The 20156-nt window shown below is 45.1% G+C and overlaps 1 protein-coding gene across 4 annotated transcripts; it reads left to right on the top strand.

Moving 5' to 3' along the window:
- Positions 1 to 357: 357 nt before the first annotated feature.
- Positions 358 to 19007, top strand: LOC116995079 (histone H2B 5-like). 4 transcript variants are annotated; one of them, XM_033057416.2, is made up of 2 exons: positions 358 to 444; positions 14406 to 19007. In XM_033057416.2, exon 2 carries the CDS (start codon positions 14435 to 14437, stop codon positions 14813 to 14815), a length of 381 nt encoding a protein of 126 aa, XP_032913307.1. In that variant the 5' UTR covers positions 358 to 444; positions 14406 to 14434; the 3' UTR covers positions 14816 to 19007. The 4 variants fall into 4 exon arrangements, with proteins under 4 accessions (XP_032913307.1, XP_032913308.1, XP_032913309.1 ...); XM_033057417.2 differs by having other exon boundaries at positions 368 to 444; positions 14403 to 19007; XM_033057418.2 differs by having other exon boundaries at positions 415 to 486.
- Positions 19008 to 20156: the final 1149 nt, after the last annotated feature.

Here is a 20156-nt window from a genome sequence, read left to right as displayed (position 1 = left end):
CCGCTCAGCCTGGACAAAGCGCAGCTCCGAGCGGGCGAGGCGGCAGCAGGTGCCCGTCCGCCGCCGCGGCCGTGCCGAGCGCCCCGCGCAGCCGCCGCCGCCGCAGCGCCCGAGCCGCTCGCCGGGGCCGCGCTGCGCGCCCGCCCCGCCCCCGGCGGCCCCGCGGCGGGAGCCCGCAGAGGCGGGGGCGGGCGGAGCCGGCGGGCGGGCTATGGGCGGTGCGGCACGGCCCGGGCCGCAGTGGTGGCGCGCAGCGAGGCGCCCCGCCGGTCGCAACCTGGTCAGGAGCGGAGGCGGGTGCCGGTCCCGCGGCCCACCCGGCGCGGCGCCCGCCGGATCTGCGCGGAGCGGCAGCGAGCAGCCCCCCGGCCCCGCCGCGCGCACCTGCCCCGCGCCACGCCGGCGCCCGGAGCTCGCCTGCGGAGGAGTCCAGACGCCCAGCAGGCAAGACCCTCCCCTGCGCTGGCTGCCTGCGGTGCGGCAGCGGTGGGCACCGCACGCCGCAGTGTCCGCAGCGGGGCTGCGCTGCCCGAGCATGCGAGCTGGCGCACCGCTGTACCGCGATGCGCTGTGCGGGCCGCCCTGCCCTGCCTGGGGCTGGACCCTGAGCCCCGCACGGTCGGGGCTTCTTCGTTCTCCAGGCTCGGCGAATGCACCGAAACGGTGTCAGCCTTGCCAGTGCTTTGCTGCTATCGTAGGAATGGTGTCGGCGGAGCTCAGTGCGCTCCGGCTAGCCGGGGGTGAAGGCGAAGCCGGGGCCGGGCCGGGGGCCGCAGCCGGGCGCTGCCTGCAGTGGGCCTGCGGTGCCCACGGGCTGGACTGGCCTCCGCAGCGCGGCCGCACACATGCTGAGGAGCCCAGATAGCCCCCAGGGGAGGAAGGGATTGTCCCGTATACAGACCCCCACTGGGCCAACATTTAGTCAGGTTGTTAATTATTTAGTAAGCGTATAGGGCTGTGAACCATTGCTCATGCACTATTGTGTTTTGTGTTGCTTGTGGTTAACCCTGATCTTTTTTTCCGTAGCTTACAAAATACAGGGAGCATATGCCATGAGAACCCCTTTTTATTTCTCGTTCCTCTCACCTCCAGTCTCACGGGTGGGGTGATACAGGGGCTGCGTAACCGAGCGGCTGCTGTGCAGCGTAAGCAGTATCACACAATTTTGTAATAGATTTGTCTACCTCAGCATGCGCCTCTAGCGCACGGGGGATGAGCTGTGGTTTGCTGCACGGCATCCTCCGGCGAGCCCCTGGAGAGGGTGGCCCTGTCCCCACTGCTTATCTCCAGCAGATTTGTCCGTTTGCAGGGTGGTGATTGATGGCACGTTCTGTGCTCACCGGCATCCTTGTCTTTCACGTCATCTCATGGCCTTTGCATGCTGGCTTTGTAACTCTTTTATTTTTTGATATCAAGAATTTATGAATCAAAAGATGGGGGAGTGTGGAGGCTGAGTCAGATCGTGAAAAAGGAAAGCCAAGTGAGAGTGTGCAATTGCATATCACATTTACAAACATGGTTTCATTCATCTCCATATGTTGCTTCTGTTACTACTAATAAAGCTCTGGTTTCTCAGATGGAAGCTACCCTGGGAACACTGGTCTTCCTGGGGTTTTTTCTTTACAGCTTCCATAGTATTTGTGTTACAATATGTCATTTTCCTGATTATGTTTTCATTATATTGAACACGTTAATATCAGAAATAATTTGATAATATGAAAGTACTTCCCACGCACTCCCTCTTGTTCCTATTATTTGATATGCAAAGGAGTGAGAGAATATTTACAGGCAGCAAGTTCTTTTCCTCTGTACTGGTTAAATTTCCTATTTATAATAACAAAAAAGGCTTTATTTCCTGTGTGCTTACCCCTCTTTCCTTCCTCTTTCTTTCCTCATTTTACTGATAGCCAAATCCATAATGGTGATTTTGGAGCTGCAGGAAATTTATCTTTGTCTACCGAAAGATTTCTACAGAAGCTTCTATAGGCAAAGGGAGCCAGAGACGAAGGTCTACTTTGAGCGGAATGGTGTCTGGGGTTTTCTTCCCCAGCAGGGAGGTGCAACTGTGGAGTGTACAGTAATTAATTTAATCCAGCGTTGAGAGAGAAGGAAGAATGATTGTATTGGGAAAGGGCTTTTTTTCAAGTATCAGATGTAAGATTTAAACCGCAATTTCAATGACCTTTGTGATTTCTGTTTCAGACAAAAGGCAGCAACCTAGTACAAGGGTATCATTATCTTCTCCCAGCGTTGTCCTTTGTTCTCCTTGGGTTTAGCCTGTCACTTCCTAGGATTTGACTTTGTCTCTTGTTGGGACAGCAGCACCTCTCACCCATGACTCTGAGAAGTGCTGTCCTAGCAGGTGGTTTTTTATTTTTTCATTGCTTATTTCACATCTCTGCTGTGCAAGATCTTTTTTTCTTCTTGTGGCCCTTCTTATGAGTCTCTCTTTTCTGTCTTATTTATATGTCAGTATTTATGCCTTACCAAACGTTGTCCTCATTACTTTACCTTCTTTCTCTCTCTGTTTTTAGTCCACTCAGGTCTTTTCTCTCATTTTTGTCCCCTTTCATATACCATCTTCTTACATTTCTTTTTTTGCCCCTCTTTGTCATTCTTTTTATACCCTCTCTTGCTCTTTCCTTTCTGATATTTCATTCTGTCTACTGCCTAACTCTACTTTCCTCTTGGCATTTCTTCTCCAAGCTGTTCCTTTGGTTACTGTCCTTTTCCTCCCTTACTTTTACATATTTTTTACTTAAATATTACATATGTGTATGTATACGTATATCTATATATCTACACTACACATCTTTCACTCTCCAGCTGAAAACAAGAAATTACTCATGCTGATAGTCTGATCCTATTTCATCCCTTTCTCAGCACCTGAAATGCACTGCTCCTGCCCATCCTCAAACAGCTGTATTGGGTAGATTGAAGAATTAAGTATGTGGGAAATGTTCCTAAATTCAGATGTGTATTTAAGAAAGCACCTTGCTCAGGCTGCACTGTGAACAGAGCAAATGTTGTGTTCCCACTGACAGAACCAGAGGAGGACTTTAAGCCCCTTGAGCTCAAGGACCTAATGGCATTCTTTTACATTTCTCAATTTCAGGTTTTTTTGTAAATGAAAATACTTTAATTTGAAATGAAGGACATTGCCATATCTTTGAAATATCCCTTGGATGCTAGACTGACCCAAAATAAGTCTTCACAAAACATTTTCCTTTTTTCCCCCCAGTTGTTTTGTTTTATGCATTTGTTAAGCCACTTTTTGTGCAGCTATTGGAAGAGAAAGGCTTTCTCCTCAGCAGAGCTAAGCTCTTCCTCTGAAAAGGGTTCTGTGTGGGGTAAGACTGGCATTTCAGCTTGTCAGGTTCCCTTTTTTCTGGAGCCAGAGGGAGAGGAGAGAGCTGTGACTGCAGGATCATATGTATTGGGTGGGAGATGGAAGAATAGAGGCATAACCCAAAAATGCTACATTAACCTCAGAGGGTGAGGGGAAGAGTTTTTAAATAATTTTTCCCTTGTCTATCACTGACTACAAACACCATCATTGGGGATCAAGGGCAATTGTTAGAATATGCTATTTAGATAAGAGTCTTAGTTTTAAAGTATATAATTTATTATTTAAACTACTTTTTTTTTTTTGTTCAAAGAGCTTACTACTAACTGGCTGGAATGAAAACAGCTCCATCCCACGGATTCCACCTCCGCTTTCTGGCAGCTTACCTGACTCATAAAGAGAGTGGGGGGTTTTATATACCACCTACATCAACTCAACATTTTCCTTTGTGGTGAGACTTAATCACCACCCTTGTCATATTATTTCATCGACCTTCTTGAAGTAGGAATTCTTTATCATTCAAACCAACCTTAAAACTTCTTATAAAATAGGTGAGGGCCTTTTCCTGAATTTGGTGAAAGTACATAGGTGGTCCAATCCAGCAAGGTTTTCTGTTACCTTTTTTTAAAATAGCCTTTACCTGAGGACCATGGAAAACAGTTTCCATTTGCAGAGAACACATCTCTGACAAGAGATGTGTCACCTGGAGGGTTGAAATCCATCAGCTGCAGGTAGAGGACCATCCCCTAGGTAATCACTGTGGGTAGTGTATGCTGGGGGAAGAAAATGTGGGCTTTTAGCCACAATGATCAAGGATGTAAGCGGGCAAAGTTTGTCAGAGGCGGTGTCTGTATTAGACAGAGTCAGGAAAGATGGATATGCTTCTGGGCACAGCAGATCTCTCCTTCTAACCTGTTTGTATAGCTTGTGTGACTCTGCCTCTAGTAAGGAAAGAGATCTTATGAAGTAGACTGATATTTGTCAAGCAGAAAATACTGCATGAAAAAAGACTTCAGGGTAGAAATGAGAACAACAGAGAGGTAGCAGTGCAATTGGTGGTGTGTACAGGAGGCAATGGAAGAAAGGGTTGGAGAACAGAACCACCCCGGGTTGTTGGGAGATACAAAGAGGACATGAGTTATGCTAGAAAGCTGGAGCAGAAAAGCATGTGACATTTTTTTCTGAAGAAATTCTTGAAATGACATAGGGGAAGGGCAGAAAGGAAGGTATTCTGGAGCTCAGCACTTAAAGATAAAACCTAGTGTGAAGAGAGGCCAGGGAAAGCATGTGGTAAGAGTCTCCTCATTTCTCTATCAAAAAAGCAGGTAGAATCAAGGAACAAGAAGGAAGGGGGGAAATTGAAAGGGCTGAAGTAAACCACTGGTAAATATCAGTGAAGGAAGTGTAGAGAAAGGAAGCTGCTTTCACCTTGACAGAAAGGCAGAAGTCCTCTTTGGGTCCTCTGGGGGACCTGGGAATTGACTGAGTAACAAGTGGGGTGCTACAAGACGGGAGACAGAGAACACCCTGTCCAGAAGGAGCTGTCTGTCCATACCAGATGTAAATATGGGTTGTTTTCATTCTTGATGTGTTTGTCTTAAAATGCACTGCAGGTGCAGCAGCTCAGCCCTGAAGATATGGAGACTGCAGCTATCTTGACCTTCCAGTACCACTCTCCTCTTTCTCACATGACAGAATTAACCCCATATTATCTCCTCTCCTGCACTGTGGGTACTCAGCCCAGCTCCAGTCATCCTCCTTATCGAGCAGCTGCCTGATAACTGACACAACTCAAGAAAAGGACTTAGCAGTCACCTGCAAAGATATGGTTCTGGAAGAAGGGGCACTAATGAGCTCTGTGGAGGGAGTGTGCTGGGAGAGGCATGAGCAAAGGGTGAGCACTTCATCTGAGGAGGAAATAGCTTGGCAGACTGTTGGACTGAAGCAGTGGGGAAACTGAGGGCATGGAAAGCTCAGGAGGATGGAGCCAAGGATGGTTAAAAATAACAGTATTGTACATCTAATATGGCACTCCACTGGCATTTTAAACCTGCTGCCCTTCTGAGTTTTCAAAAGCGAGCTTTACAAGTAATTGTTCTAATTGCTACTGACCATCCAGGACCACTGTCATTTTGTCCAGCAGCTCCCATTTTCTTCACTGCTGGTCTAGTGGTTGCAACCAAGTCTTCAGCATATTTCTCTTTGCACCCTTGCCTGATGCAAATATTGGTGTATCCCCAGTTGTGCCTTGATTTCTCTGGAAGGGAGATGGTGTTTTTTTAGCTTGCATCAGCATAGTGACTAGCACACTAAATCCGTGTGATAATGATGCTATCACAAACTATGCACGAGGAGTTTGTACAATGTGGAATTTGGGCATGGGCTAACTTGACAGCCATTTATTTTAGAGTTTCTGGAGGGCTGCCAGTTTTTCAGCCCTGTGGTTGTTCAAAGTAGTGTGTTAGTCTCTGTACAAATACCACATGTGAGACAGGACCAAGTGCCAGCAAACCTGCTGGGGCTTTGAACCTCCTGGCACTTGCAATGGATGTGAGAAAAAGAAGGAAGGAACAATAAATAAAAGAATAAAGGAAAGAGAAGTACAAAGTGAAGGACATCTGTGCATTTTGATAACAATTCTTCAGTAGCGCAGCACCACAGAAAGATGTTGCCTAGTTAATGTAGAGTAGTTACTTGCTATGCTGGAGCCTTTTCCTAGAATTTTTATAATACCAAGTTTTGTCTTTGAAATGTGGAAGGAATGGATTTGTCTTTCTCCCCTCCTCCCTTGCCTTTATCCTCCCACTTCCAAGTAAAGATGTAAGTGAGGTTCCCTCTCATCTCCAGTGTAAATTTATTCATGAACATTTTAAAGTGGTTTATTGTCAATTCTTGTTTCAGTGTTTACTTTCACCTTCAATAACTCTTGTGTCTTTAGTGCTGACCCCTGTCTATTTCTGGAGAAAAGCCAGCTTGCCTCTTCAGGGGAGCTTTGTCAGAGCCGGCTGTCCCAGCCCTGCTTCTCTCCTCTCCTTCCATCTACAGACTCTCCATTTTCCTGTTTCCTACAGAAGATGACCTCTAATGCTCAGAGGACTCTCTGCCTGTGGTAATGTGATCTGGTGGCAGCAGCAGAAAAAAATGTCAGCAGTCTTGGATGATGTTCCCAATCAGGTTATTGAATGATGCGAGATCTGGGGAAGGGCATTTATCTTTGTTTCCCTGCAGGCTCCAGTAATAGTCACACATCTCTGTTTTACAGTAAAATTGCTTTTACCACGCCAAATTAATTATTAATACACACATTACAATATTTTCAGTATCCTGTAGCAATGAAATCAGATGCTGTCCTTTAGCTTGTGGCATGGCATGCAGTCCTTTAGGATATACCTGTCTGGTACCCCCGCCTCCCGTGTTTAAACTGTGTTCCCAGGCACCCAGGCTTTACCACCATGATAAAGCAGCTTTCACATATCCCTGACTTTTTTGATGACATGCTTTCTGCTGTTTTTTTCTGAAACCGTTTTCAGGACTTGCTGAAATGTGAGTAATGTAACTGGGAAATAATGATTGAAGTAAGAGTCTCTCATTTAGAAGGAATGTTTGTCATGATTGATTACAGCTGCACACATTATGCCCTTGCCTGACACTTTCTCCCCATATGGGGAGAGAGTTAATGGTGGTAACACCCCAGTCTGTTGAGCATACATGCCTTAGACCCATATACAGACATTGAAGGTTGTTAAAACATTTCACTGGATTTATTTTATCCATGGCATTGAGAATATGTGGTAACATTGTGATGTACCTATCACATCACTCGTAAAGGGCCTTAATGACCTTGGTCTGGTCTCCAGCCTAATATAGGACACAGCTTTCCACTTCAGCATGGGTTTATGTCCAAGTTATTATTCCCAGTCAGTGTGGTTTGGCCAAAGTACACATTTTGGGGGTACAATCTCAGCTTTTGTTTCTTTTTGCCACATTAATTATCTGGCGCTGGAAAAAGGTTACAGGAACCTGCTAAAGTCTGGGTGTGGGGTGTGTAGGAGGAGCAGGTGCTGCATGTTGGTTCCCACATAACTCCTGCCTTAACTAGGAGCAGCTCTCATCTCTTGGGGAGGTTTCCTCTCCCTCTCTCACCCACTCTCCCCTACGGTCTGCAGGGTTGGGCTGTAGCTTCTCTCCTATTTTTGGCTGAATGGCTGAATTAGCACATTTTTAATGGATGCCTTTTTCAGCACTTATGAAAATAGTCTAGAATTTTGATAATTCTCCATTACTCCATAAAAGGCATAAAAATAGTTTGCTTAAATGCAATAGCAGTTCTTTAGGCTTCTTGTCATTGCTAGTTTAGAGACCATGGCTCCACTGTAGGAGTTATTTAGATATAGCAGCCTTGGTGAATTTGTGCTCCTCTCCTTTTCCAGAGAAATTGAAATTATGTGGATAAAGAGCAAGTAATTTTCATTTTTGATACAGCACAGAGGAATTTATTTCAAATCTACACTTTTTATTTTCAGTAGCATAGGATGTCATGGAATAAGTAAAGCACCTTTCTTCCATTGGTATTACAAACCCCACCATCTATGATTTTGGTTCTCACAATGCCAATAGTCTGTACTTTGCAAACCACCTAGAAGATACGTAGAGCTTGTGATGCTTCTGAGCAGTGGAGCTGCTGTGATGTGTTGCTCCTTCTGCCCAGCAGGATTGTCCCAGGTCAGTTGGATATCAGCTGCCCTTACATGGTTAGCAGGCTCTGATCTCTCCCTCCTTCCAGAGCCATTTTACTGAGTTAGTCTAAGGATGGGAGCTAAACCCTGCAATTGGGCACAGGGTTGCTGCTGACAGGTTGGTACCCAGTGGGTCTGGTTGAGTTGAAGTGGGATATGAAGGGAAAAGAAGGCTGTTGCTAGAGGAAAGGATTTGTGGCAGAAGCACAAAATCCTGATGATTCTAAAACCTGGAGAGGAAGCTCATGCTGCATTTTATGCGTGAGGTTTTGAGTTATTGATAAAACCCCAGGAAGGAAGGGAGCCTGCTGGTGTTCTCTGTTGGACTCTGTTGGGCTTCCTGAGGATGGTTGTGGTAATACAGAATCATAGAATATTCTGATTTGGAAGGGACCCACAAGGGTCATCAGATCTAACTCCTACAGGTTTCTTTGAAACCCTGACACTGTGGGAAACCTGACTGGAGTGTAATTGTAGCAGATGCTGGTACTGGGTGTACCCCACATACATTTAACAGGTATTTATCCATAGAAAATGTCATTCTCCTTTTTGTTTTTTTTGGATACTTGCTCAAGCATGTAGATCGCGGTTCTGCTGAAGCAAGTTTACAGTGAGTACTCTTACAAAGAGCAGATAATAAAGCTTTTTTAAGTACTCATTTATTAACAGTAACAGAGCCTTGATAAAATATGAAGTCTGGTTTTTGTAAAGAACTGAACCTTTTGGATTCTAGTGGAAATCAATGTCAGCTGTTGGTGCTAGGCATCTCTAGACATTGTACCTGTGCTTTCAGACCCGTGTTAAATCCCCATTGACTTCAGACGCTATTTTAATCAGCATAAGGACTGCAATATTTAGTCTCCTGACAGTCATTCTTGCAACACTGCCTGTCTGTTGCTCTTCTTGACTAATGGGTAAGAATTTATTTTCTTTAAAATTTCGGTGTATCTTCTTGGCAGAGAGTTCTGACATAGGGTCCTGCTCCTTACTTTGTAGGTAATAATACATGATTTCTGATTGATCCCCCTACAGCCCTGAGGAGTACTTGCAACTTGGGCAGAAGAAGCACAAAAAATTACAGCTGTTACTGGTGATTAAAAATGTGCTTTCTAAGAATCATAAATTGAAATTATAGAAAAGAACAGAAAGGATCCCTGTAGTACTCTGTACAGAACTCCAAGCAATGGGTTAACACAAGCAAGGTAAGAATCAGTCAAAGAGCTCGGACACAGTATTCTGTTCTGCTTATATTTGTTCTAAAGAAGTCTGAAGATCCACGTGGGCATCGTATGTCTGTGTCAGGGACTGAGTTTTTGTAGCACTTCTTTCTTTGTCGGTGAGTAGTTTAAACCTATAGTCACAGTTCTCTGTTCACTGGAAAGCTGCATGTGCATATCCAACTTTGAAAGGTAGCCATTTAAATGAAAACTTTACAGGAGCAGAGATGCAAAGTGCAGCAGACCATGTGGAACTGAGGATGGGGGTTGTAGTACTGGTACTGGATTCCTTGGGAGGAAACCTAGGATCTCAAAACTGTCTTCTGCACCCCTCCACCATCAGAAGAAATCAGCCATTTCAGATTAGTTTACCTTATTCTAGGAAATTCTCCTCCTCCTTGTTTCAAAGCAAATACTACCTCATCATCACATGCTAGACAACATACCAAGGGAAAAATTCTTTCCAGACCAAAATATCAGTTTTTGCACAAGGCAACATCATCAGTGTCTCACAATGACTCATCATGCTTCTGATCTCTTTATACCTGAGGCAGAGCTTGCTACCAAATAATTGCAAATATTGTTTGTTTTCTCAACTATTACTAGATAATGACACCTGACAGATGAACAAATTATTGTGTAATAGTAGATGGCCATACATAATAAAAGGAAGGGGATTTGCAGTTTGCAGAAATTCTCTTTTCCAATAACAGTCATTTGTTGACACCTGGTAATTTGTAAACTATATTTACCAGATCTTACAAGCATTTCAGAGCAGAAAGAATCCATTGGAAAGCCTTTTCCTTTTGGTGGAAACAGTCCCTAATTTGTTGTCCTTTGTGTTCCACAGAAAATAAAACAAAAAGCAGCAGCAAATTTTGTTTAGTATTTCTTGGCATGCAGGAATAAAGCTGAGTATTCTTTCTTTTATACAGTAGGAGAAAATGAGCAAAGGAGCAATAATTGAACAGAAGGGATAGGACATTCCTATTTAAGGGGCAGAACTATCAGTAATGTCCATTGACTCTCATTTGCTGTAGCAAGGATTAATGTAGAACATCAAAAGATCAACAGAATTTCAGATGTCCAAAGGATGAGAGCTTGAGTTCTTCCTACAAATGTTTAATTTGTCACCAAAACCTCCTAAGAACAAAATGCTGATTCTAGAAATGTAACTTTTATGGTTGACTAGGAAATTACAGAAATGGCATGAGGATTTACAGTGGGTGTCCCAGGCTCATCATAGCGAGGACAGCTTTCAGAAGAAAAAAGAAAGTAAAAAAAGTCCAAGTGCTGTTTCCAGCCCTGCATGAGGAGAGGTCCAGAAGGCCATCTCATAGTCCACCCACGGTCACCCATGCACACTGCTGGCAGCAGCTTGGCACTGGTCCTACAGGCTCAGCAGCAGGGCTAAAAATGAACAAAAATCTTGCAGGTGCTTCCCTGCCTGTCTCCCTCACTGATACATCAAGCCTGGGGAAGAGAGACAGCATCATGTTCCACGTGGGATTTCTCAGCAGGGCTCCTCTCCCATTTCAGATCAAAGACTGTGGTGATTTGTATCTCTGAATATGTTTTTCCATTCACTTTCCTTTTAATGATGCTGAAGAAAGAAAGGAGGATCAACACAAAGGAAGATGTATCTGTCACTCTGCACCACTCTGGTTTCTGGCAGCAATCAGGCTGCTGCTTGGAATTGGCGAGAAAAATTACTGTGCTTGGTTTTGTTGTTGATTTTCTAAGGAAGGAAAAAACTGCTAGCACTGATAACTGATTTAACTCAGAGCGTACAAAGCCATAAAGAAACAAATGTTCCCAGAGATTTTCCTCAAAAATCAGAAACTTTCCAAATGTGCTGCTTGAAAGTGCCTTCTCTCCCCTGTGTCCAGGGCCCTCAGTGGCTTGAACCTGGAGATTAACACCATCTCTTTGTAGGGGTCCATGTGGGAATCTCGGGCTGCAGTGTCCCATGGGAAATGTCAGTCAAAGGAACACAGCTCATAAGTGTGTTCTACCCAGTTTCAGTCTCCAACAGACACAGAATGGATGAGTTTGGAGGTACCTCTGGTAAACATCTAGTCCAGTCTGTGCTCAGAGCAGGGTCAGCCACTGTGGGTTTCTCAGAGCCATGTCCAGTTAGATTCTGAGTATCTCCAAGAATGGAGATCCTGCAACCTCTCTGAGCAACCTGTTCCCACTGCTTGGTCTGTGTCACAGTAGAGAAGTCAATCATGCTGGCAACACTTCCAAAATAAAAATCAGTAATTATTAACCTCTTCAGGTTCTTTCTCCAACTTTTTTTTTTTCCCTTAAGGAAGCAAAGATATGCAACTATTTTTATGAAAAGAAACCATTCTTTTAGCGGCCACTTTTTTGTTTTCCTCAACAAACTCTCCACATGGACACTTTGGGAATAATCCCACTCCTTCTGTCTCTGTACCAGAGCAGCACCTGCTGTGGGTTGCATTGCACTGTTGACAGAAGGATTGGTGATCCTGTTGACCATCATTAGCATTATTTATTTAGCACCTGACAAATGCACTCAGTGTCTGCGTGCTAGGCACTGCCCAAATAAACCACAAAGAACACAACCTGTTTTCAAATAAAGTGTTATTTAGCTGTTAAACAGTCAGCTGCAAAGAAATGGGTGGAGAGAAGCACAAGCTTTTGTGCTCATCTCTGAACTTCACCATTGCTTCCCCCATTGTAGCCATACATGGGAGAGGAGTGAGATTCAGGCTGTGCTACCCAAGGGTGTTAGCTGATCAAATGGACAGAGATGGGCTCTCTATTCATTTTTTAAAAGCTGCAGTGGAAGTGCACTTAAGAATTAATACATATTTTAGAAGGACATACTTTTCGAAAAGCCTAAGAAATACTCATTTGCGTTTTTTGGTTATGGTGTTTTTCAGTCAGGAAATGAGCTCAAAAGAAAAAGAAGCAAGCGCACAGTTATTTCTTCTCATAGAAAAATCATTTTCCATTGAAAAGACATATCTTCAAGTCTACAAACAGAGCAGTAGGGAATTTCTTTTCCCAATACTGCTTCCCAAATAGAGGGGGAAAAGGGAGAAAATTTGTGATTTCACCAGAGGAAGAAAATGTGGTGTTTAAGGGGGCAGGTGTCAGTTTTGAAGGGTGTCCAGAACTTTTGGGGCAGTCCGGCATTGCCCTTCCAAATGCCACCACTGGGAAGAATGCCAGGAAAAATTAAGAATGGACATGACCTGGCAGTGTCAAAAACTTAGCACGTGAAAATCATGTCTTTGGAGAAGAAACTGCTTTTCTGGAGCAGAAACTGAGTTCTAAGGACACTGGTGCTGACTTTGGCTTCCAGACAGGAGGGTGTTCTGGAGGGCTGTGGTGGAGACCCTTCCTCCAGACTCCGCAGCATCCCGAGCAATGCCTGCCTGCCCTTGCAGCTGGCATAGCCCTGCTCCAGTTGCCCACTTTGTCCTTGCCCCGTGGCTGGCAGGCTGTGTGTGCCCCAGACCCAGCCCTGGTGCCTCGTTGGGCAGAGCAGCCAGCAGTGCCTGGCAGGAGGCAGATCACGTAGGCGCATCTGGAGCCATGGAGGATTCTCCCATGAATTGGAAGCAGGAGCTGGTATCCACTGAGGTGTGGGTGGGCGTGTAAATCCAGCCTCAGGATCAAAGATGTTTCCTCCCACAGGGAGCAACCAGGAACCTCGGTTGCAGCAGTGCTGCTGCACCTGGCTCTGGCTGCAGATGGAGGAATCAGACATCTCACTGCCTGTTTCCCAAGGAGGAGAGGCAGGGCTGAGCATGCAGCCATTGCCTTGGCACAGGCACTCTTCAGGTCCTTCTCTGATACTCTGTGTGCAGACCATATGTTACATCCCAGCTTTCTCTCTTCTGTTTACTTCCATTTTCCCATGTGCCATCAGCCCTGAAGCTCTTTTTTTTTTCCTACTATTCTCTCTTGGCCAGCAGACTGTAATTCCTAGGTCATCTTCAAAGGAGATGCAGAGCAGTAAAATCCAAGCCCTGGGGTGATGCTGTAAGCTTATCTGCCAGCAAAACCTAGAGGAGTCTTGTCTTTCAAGGGTGCATTCAAAGTGTTCTCTGAAACACAAAACTATTTACCAGGTTGCTACACAGTTATTCCCCTAGTTCCATGAAGTAAAGCACATGTAAATTTGTAGTGTAGGGGAAACACAGTTTTTTGATGGGTTTACATACTGGTTTTTTGTTACTGCACTTCTGAGTGAGAGCAGTCAGCTGCAGGTCATGACTCTGCATGTTGTGACCTACTCAAGAAAAACTCAGAGGGAGGATCAGGCAGCTTTGGTGTAAACTCTCCAGCAAAAGCTTGCTCTCTGGAAAGCAAAAAGCATCAAATAGCAGGAAACAATTTTTTCCATCAACATGTAGCCCAAAAGCACTTTGCTTTTTGACTCCTGTCCACATTTCTGTTTCTCGGCCAAGTAATTCCTGCCACCTCCTCTAAGCTTTTCTACTCTCTGGTATTTTTTGATTGCAAATGTCAATACTGATATATTCCTGTAGCTCAGCTAGCTAGCTTAAAATTATATTATTTTTTATATTTCACTGGAAAACATGGTGTCAAACAATAGCCACAGAAATGCAAGCACCCTCAAAATAAATTTCTATCTACATGCAAATAAAAAAGGGTTTATTGGAGATTGTAAACCACATAAAATAATTTTGACCAGTCTCATTAAAGGTATCTGCAGTGGTACCTTGCAACAGTCTTGGGCCCATTCCAGCAAGATTTGATTTAATCCATGCTGCAGTTAGTGTTTCCTTTGAACTGCAGTGTTCTTCTCAGAAAGATGTTCAGGCTCCATCTCATATTTGCTAAGTAGATGCCAATTAGGTTTGTGTTGAGACATGTTGACGAGGCCAGTGCTGTAGATACTTAAACAGAAAACAACAGAAAGCCATACACAAACCAGAGAAATTCTTGCTGGCAGTTCAAAAATGCTCGCATAGGGCCATGGGGTATTTATCTCAGATTCTGAGCTGTTGCCTGCCTCCAACTCAGACTTTCTCATCTTGCAGTACAATTATTCTGTAGAAGGTCAAAAAAGAATTAGATTTTTTTGATGTTCTCTCCAAGCAGCTGCAAGACTCAGCAAAAGAGCTCTCAGAATGCCAGAGCCAGCGAAGTCAACCTCAGCCCCCAAAAAGGGCTCCAAGAAAGCCGTGACAAAAACCCAGAAGAAGGGTGACAAAAAGCGTCACAAAAGCAGGAAAGAGAGCTACTCCATCTATGTCTACAAGGTGCTGAAGCAGGTCCATCCTGACACGGGCATCTCCTCCAAGGCCATGGGCATCATGAACTCCTTCGTCAATGACATCTTTGAGCGCATTGCTGGCGAAGCGTCGCGCCTGGCGCACTACAACAAGCGCTCCACCATCACATCCCGGGAGATCCAGACGGCCGTGCGCCTGCTGCTCCCGGGAGAGCTGGCCAAGCACGCCGTCTCAGAGGGCACCAAGGCTGTCACCAAGTACACCAGCTCCAAATAGCCCAACATCCCCTGTGCAATGGGACCATCGAGCACCGGGCCCTCCACGCAAGCACAGGTAGGCAGCCATGGTCTGGGTGAATGGTCACAGCTATTATCACAGCTATCTGCAGCCTGGGAGTGGGCATGAGAAGCTGCCCAGAGGAAGAGGAGACAGCGATCTGGATGTCAGCTGATTTTCATAGTCTGTTCAGGAGGTGGAAAGGATTTGTCAAGGCTGGTAGTGGAGGCCCCTGCTTTCACATCTCATTCAAAGAACTGACCAAACCATAGCATATCCAGTCTCCTCTGTGCTTGGCAAACGTTCATGTTTGGCACTGGGGGGGAGGCTGGCAGCAGCAGCACAGAGATCATCACTGAAGTCTTCCTGTTTGACTCCTTTCTCACAGTCAGCTGATATGGGTACTGAAGAGTCAGCGCTGCATCCTCTCTCTCAGAGCCTGAATCCCTCCTGCTGTGCTGGGCTCAGCCCACCCTGTGCTGGCAGGAGTGGCATCAACAGCTACCAGGCACATATTGATTCAACAGCTATCTGTGCTTGACAGCCTGTTTTAAAGAGCAAGCCTGGCAGGCAGGCAGATGCCCACGTTGATAGCAAGCACTAATCCTCCTCCTTGCTCCTGATGGATGAGCCATGGAGCAGGATGAGGGTGGTGGTGCTGGAGCTGCCCGCTGCCTCCCACCTTGTGCTGAGGTGGAGGGATGGACAAGGTGGGATGTTGGGAATTGGTCTCTATCTTTCCTGGCTGCTGCTTTGCCTGCCTTAGGACTTGCTTTGGCATGCAAGACATTGCTAATTCTGCTGCTTTTCAGAGACTTTTCCTGCCTTGATGCTGCCTGGGTGCTCCCTTCCACCATAAGTGTGGGCAAGATGGGGTGGTGCCCATGGGGGTCCCCTCTCCTGTGAGCAATAGGGTGGTGCAGGACAAATAGCGCAGATGTTTTGGGCAGGGACTGAGGATTTAGGAAGGCATCTGGTGTAGGAGCAGAGGTGGTTAGTGCATTTTGAGGGCTGGGAAGAAACTGGCTCCCTGCAGAGATCACTGCAGGCAGCTTGCCTGGCCCTGCCCTCCCTAATTCATTCAGCAGTTAGAAAGCAAAAGCAAAACTGGGTGCTGGATGGATATATAGGGACACTTGCCTGCATCCCAGATATTTAAAAGATCAAATAGTTTTAAACTACTTCAGATACTCTCCATATCTTTTCAAAGTCCACAGTAAGGTGAGCAATAATAAAATCATAATAAAGCCATAGGGGTTAAGGGAGGAATGTCTTGGTTACAGGTTTATCTTGCCCAGACTGCTCGATAGCAGAAGGGCTTGTGTAGAACTGGTGTGAAGTTGAAGCTTCCTACTCAAAACACAAAATTAGCAAACATTAAAAAAAATATCGAAGTCTCTGGTAGGCAGTAACACTCAAATAAAAAATATTCATGTCTAAAATAACAACAGCTTTCTGAAACTTAATCTGTAAATAAAAGGAGCAGCAAAGAAATAGGATCCAGAACTAAGTGCAGATTCTCTCTAAGCTTCAGGACCTTGTTTTTAATTAAAAGGTAAATTCATACCCCAAAATAGAAGCCATGCAGTACATTTCTGTCTTTCCCCTGCATTTATCCTGTTTCTTTACACTTTGAGAGTGATTGGGACCTTTGACAAATTTATGTTGCCTTTGGAGCTGTATGACTCTGCAGCTCCAGAAGATTCGCATTGCAGTCATTTTTCCAGTTGATCTGAGGAAAGGAAAGCCCTGCTCAGACGCCTGAGAGCAGCCTGGGGTCTCGTGTGGTCTCTGTGCAAGAGGGAAGGACAGTTTGTTTATGGGCTGCTCCCACACCCCTGCTTTGGGTGGGAGCACCCCACACTTGAAAAGGGGCTTTGCTTCCACGCTCTGCTCAGCAATGCCACACAGCTGTGTTTCACAGCCTAGTGCTAGCAGGAATCTCTGCTGAGAGCTCTCAGAAAGAGCAAAACCCAGCTCCCTGGGTGCCAGCACACACAAGGAGCAGTTCCCAGCAGCAGTACTTGTATTCAGTGTCAGTAGCATTGGTAACCTGGGCCTCTTGGCCAGGACGCTTTGCAGGTGACAGCTTAGTGCTCCTTTTGTTTTTGATCAAATAGTCAAATCAGATAAAGATTAACCATGGGCATAGAGCCACCATCCTTGACGCCTCTACCACAAGAAATCCAGGCATCAGGGAGGCTGTTGGGAGTGAAGGGCTGGATGGCATTGCTGGAGCTTTCTTCTTCTATCTTTATGAGCTGCAGGTCAGAATTCATCTTGAGGAGGCTTCTTGAAGACAGGAATTCAGAGTGGAATGAACTCACTCCAGTTCAAGCAGTGTGTTTGAGCTAGGACACACATCTCCCAGGATAACTAGCACAGCCTCTAAACTCTTGCTTTTTTGTGCAGAGCAGACTCCCACTTTAGTCTCCACAGGCTTCAAGAAATCAGGAAAATAAAATGAGGTGTTGGCCCTCCAGGGTCTCCTGGGCAGCTCAGGGAGCCGAGAATGAGGCTGGGCACTCAGACTAGAGCTGCTCATTCATACTCAGAGTACTGGTTCCATTTTCTTCTGCCACTGTTGTGATTCTCCATTTTTGGAGATTATTTCAGAGAGAGGAGAGCCAGTGATTTAAAGCTACAAAAATGCTTGAAGGCTTAAAGAAGACTTTTGTATTGTCTAAAGCCAAGTGACTGAGACTGATCATGTCCACGCATTTCTAGTTTAGGTTGTCCTTTTATGCACCATCTGTTCTTCAATGTCCATTTGTTTTGTTTTTTTTTCACTCACTCCTGACAATATGAAGCACAGGATTGCTCCATGTTAAAACAAACGTTTTTTAGATTTTTTCTTTTTTCAAGCTTTGTTTTAACCCTGTTCTGGTGGCTGCTCAGTTCTGTCACTGTTGTACTGACATTTGTGCCAGCAGAGGGAAGGGATGGTCCAGGAAAGGCAAGGCTGGTATAAGCTAGGACCGACACAGAAAGCATTTGGGAAGTTAATGTACAGGACACCATCCACAGCAGTTAAATGGGAATTAGTTTGAATGTGATGAGCATGGGATGAGCCTTAATATTAAAGGCAATAGGAGGTGGTGTAAAAGTTCAAGGATTGATTGCCCACTAAATAATCTGAGGTGTGACATACCTCACAGTTTCTTGGTAAGGAGGTTTGCTGCAGAAGATGGATTCTGCACTACAGGATCTGTGTTTTTAACGAATACATATATCCAGCTCTGGAATTGAGAAAATGTTTTGAAACTGAAGATAATATACCAAACCCCACTGTCCCTACCTGATTCCTGAAGTCCCACAAGCGTCTCTGGTCCATGTCTGTGTTTTGCCAGGCAAATTTAAAAAAATTAAATCAACTACAGATTGAAAGTTGGAAAGGAAGATGAAAAAGGTGATACAGCCTTGATATTAACCTCTTATTAACCCCAAGGATACCACTGCACTGACTTATTTGTTTTCCTGTACAATTTAAAAGAGATAACAAGCTGCTATAGATCTTCTGATTTTCCACCCTGCTTCCCTAGAAGGGCCTAAAGTCCCCCTGCCTTTCACAGCAGGGTTCAACCTATGGAGGAACTGAATGGTCACCTGCATGGAGGCTTGCTCCTGGTCAGGACAGACAGGTTTTTAGTCAAGCATGGGGAAAACAAGCAAAAACAATGTGGAGGACACGTGCCTGTCCCGGACGCAGCTGTGTGTCCCACAGAGGGACACTAAAGAGTCCTGTCCAGTGGAGTTGTGTGGCCTGTACACCTTTCATTCTGGTGCCAGGCAGCCATATGGGTAGCCCCAAGTCCTGCCAGCCCTGGAGTAGAGTTTGGTATGGCCTTTGCACAGCCCTGAGAATTTGTTCCATTATAACATTTCCTGATGGTTTACATCCAGATCAAATTGTTTACAGGGAAAGGAAGAATGGGAACTGAGTAATAGAAATCACTTACTGACAGAATTTGGAGAGTTTCCTGGGACCACCACCTGGGGAGCAATCTTTCATGCTTACTCCATGCATGGTATCTCATGGGCTTATGTAAACAGAGTTTTTCTGACAATAAGTGTTACATCAAGTATGATCCATGTTATATTGCTGCTGGGTTATGACCTTAGTGCTAATTACCTGCTTTCTGTTAAATGTCTAAATAAAATGTAACTTCCAACCTGTTGGAAGTCAATGGTACCCAGCTGTCGGGGTGTCTTTGCTTCTGCCTTACCACTGGTGTTCCCCCAAGCCCTGCATTTCTCCTTCTCCATGTTTCCTCCAGACCTGGGCTGACCCTTCCAGCAGAGGTGGAGCACAACTGGTCCTGACAGAAGGTCAGTCAGAAACCAGAGGAGCCCCACACTGAAGGGATATCACAGGCTGCCACTGTGAGTCCTGATGGGAGGGACTCACCCCAAACATGAGTGCAACATAAACATCTGTTTTTCTCAAGCCTTGTCCCAGGCAGAACTGAGCCTGCAACCTGTCCTTGCCACACTCCTGCTTGGGGTGTGCTCTGCCTGGCACCCATCATTTACTCCCAGGCAGGAACTGTTTGGACAATGTGAGATTCTGTGGCTGAATAAGTGTTTTATGAACATTCAGAATTGCTAATGCTAGAAACATCTTTTCTTGGAGTCTGAGAAGCCTATAGGCAACAAACATGGAATGAGATGTAGCATCTGAAAACCCCAGAAAGAAAAAGATCTTCCCTTTAAAGAATGATTGGTAAATACACTCCAGTGAAACATCTGCTGGACATCAGTATCATAATGCATTCACTGGAGAGGGAGGTGCATGTGCCATGCTGGACACTGCTGATGAAACAAGACTTCAGATACGGCATATAACAGAAATCAGAGCTAAAAATGTTTCTAGTATCACTAAAGAAATACAAGCTTAACATAATTGGGAAAATCAGTATTTAGGGGGAAAAAAATCCCAACTTATAACTAGCTGATCTGAAGTATTTATTTCCAAGGAAATAAACTTTGCTATTTGTACTGATTTTCATTTTGATAACCTGTTCCAGAGACACACCTACCGTGCACTTTCAAAACAGAGCTGACCTCAAAGTATCAGAAGACCCAAACCAGGTTATAAAAGGTAGAGCATAACCCTAGGGTCATGCTTCTCCAGGATGTTGGGAGATAACTCTTTTTTTTTGTAATTATCTAGTTATTGTTAATAATTACTGACTTGCCACTCAAAGACCATTAGTTGTTCTCAGGTACCAGATGAATATGGCTGTTGGCAGAACCAAGTAGAAGAACTCAGGAACATCAAAAGAAATTATGAGGATGAGGTTTAAATTAAGAGGAGCAGCCCTTCATGCAGTGAGTACTC

Source organism: Catharus ustulatus, chromosome 4 (genome assembly GCF_009819885.2).
Source record: "Catharus ustulatus isolate bCatUst1 chromosome 4, bCatUst1.pri.v2, whole genome shotgun sequence".
NCBI classification, from domain to species: domain Eukaryota; kingdom Metazoa; phylum Chordata; class Aves; order Passeriformes; family Turdidae; genus Catharus; species Catharus ustulatus.
Note: the sequence above shows the minus strand (reverse complement) of the source record. Positions and strands in the feature narration are given on the sequence as shown.

Coding starts and splice junctions, on each gene's coding strand:
- LOC116995079 (XM_033057416.2), top strand. CDS start 14,435: ATGCCAGAGCCAGCGAAGTCAACCTCAGCCCCCAAAAAGGGCTCCAAG.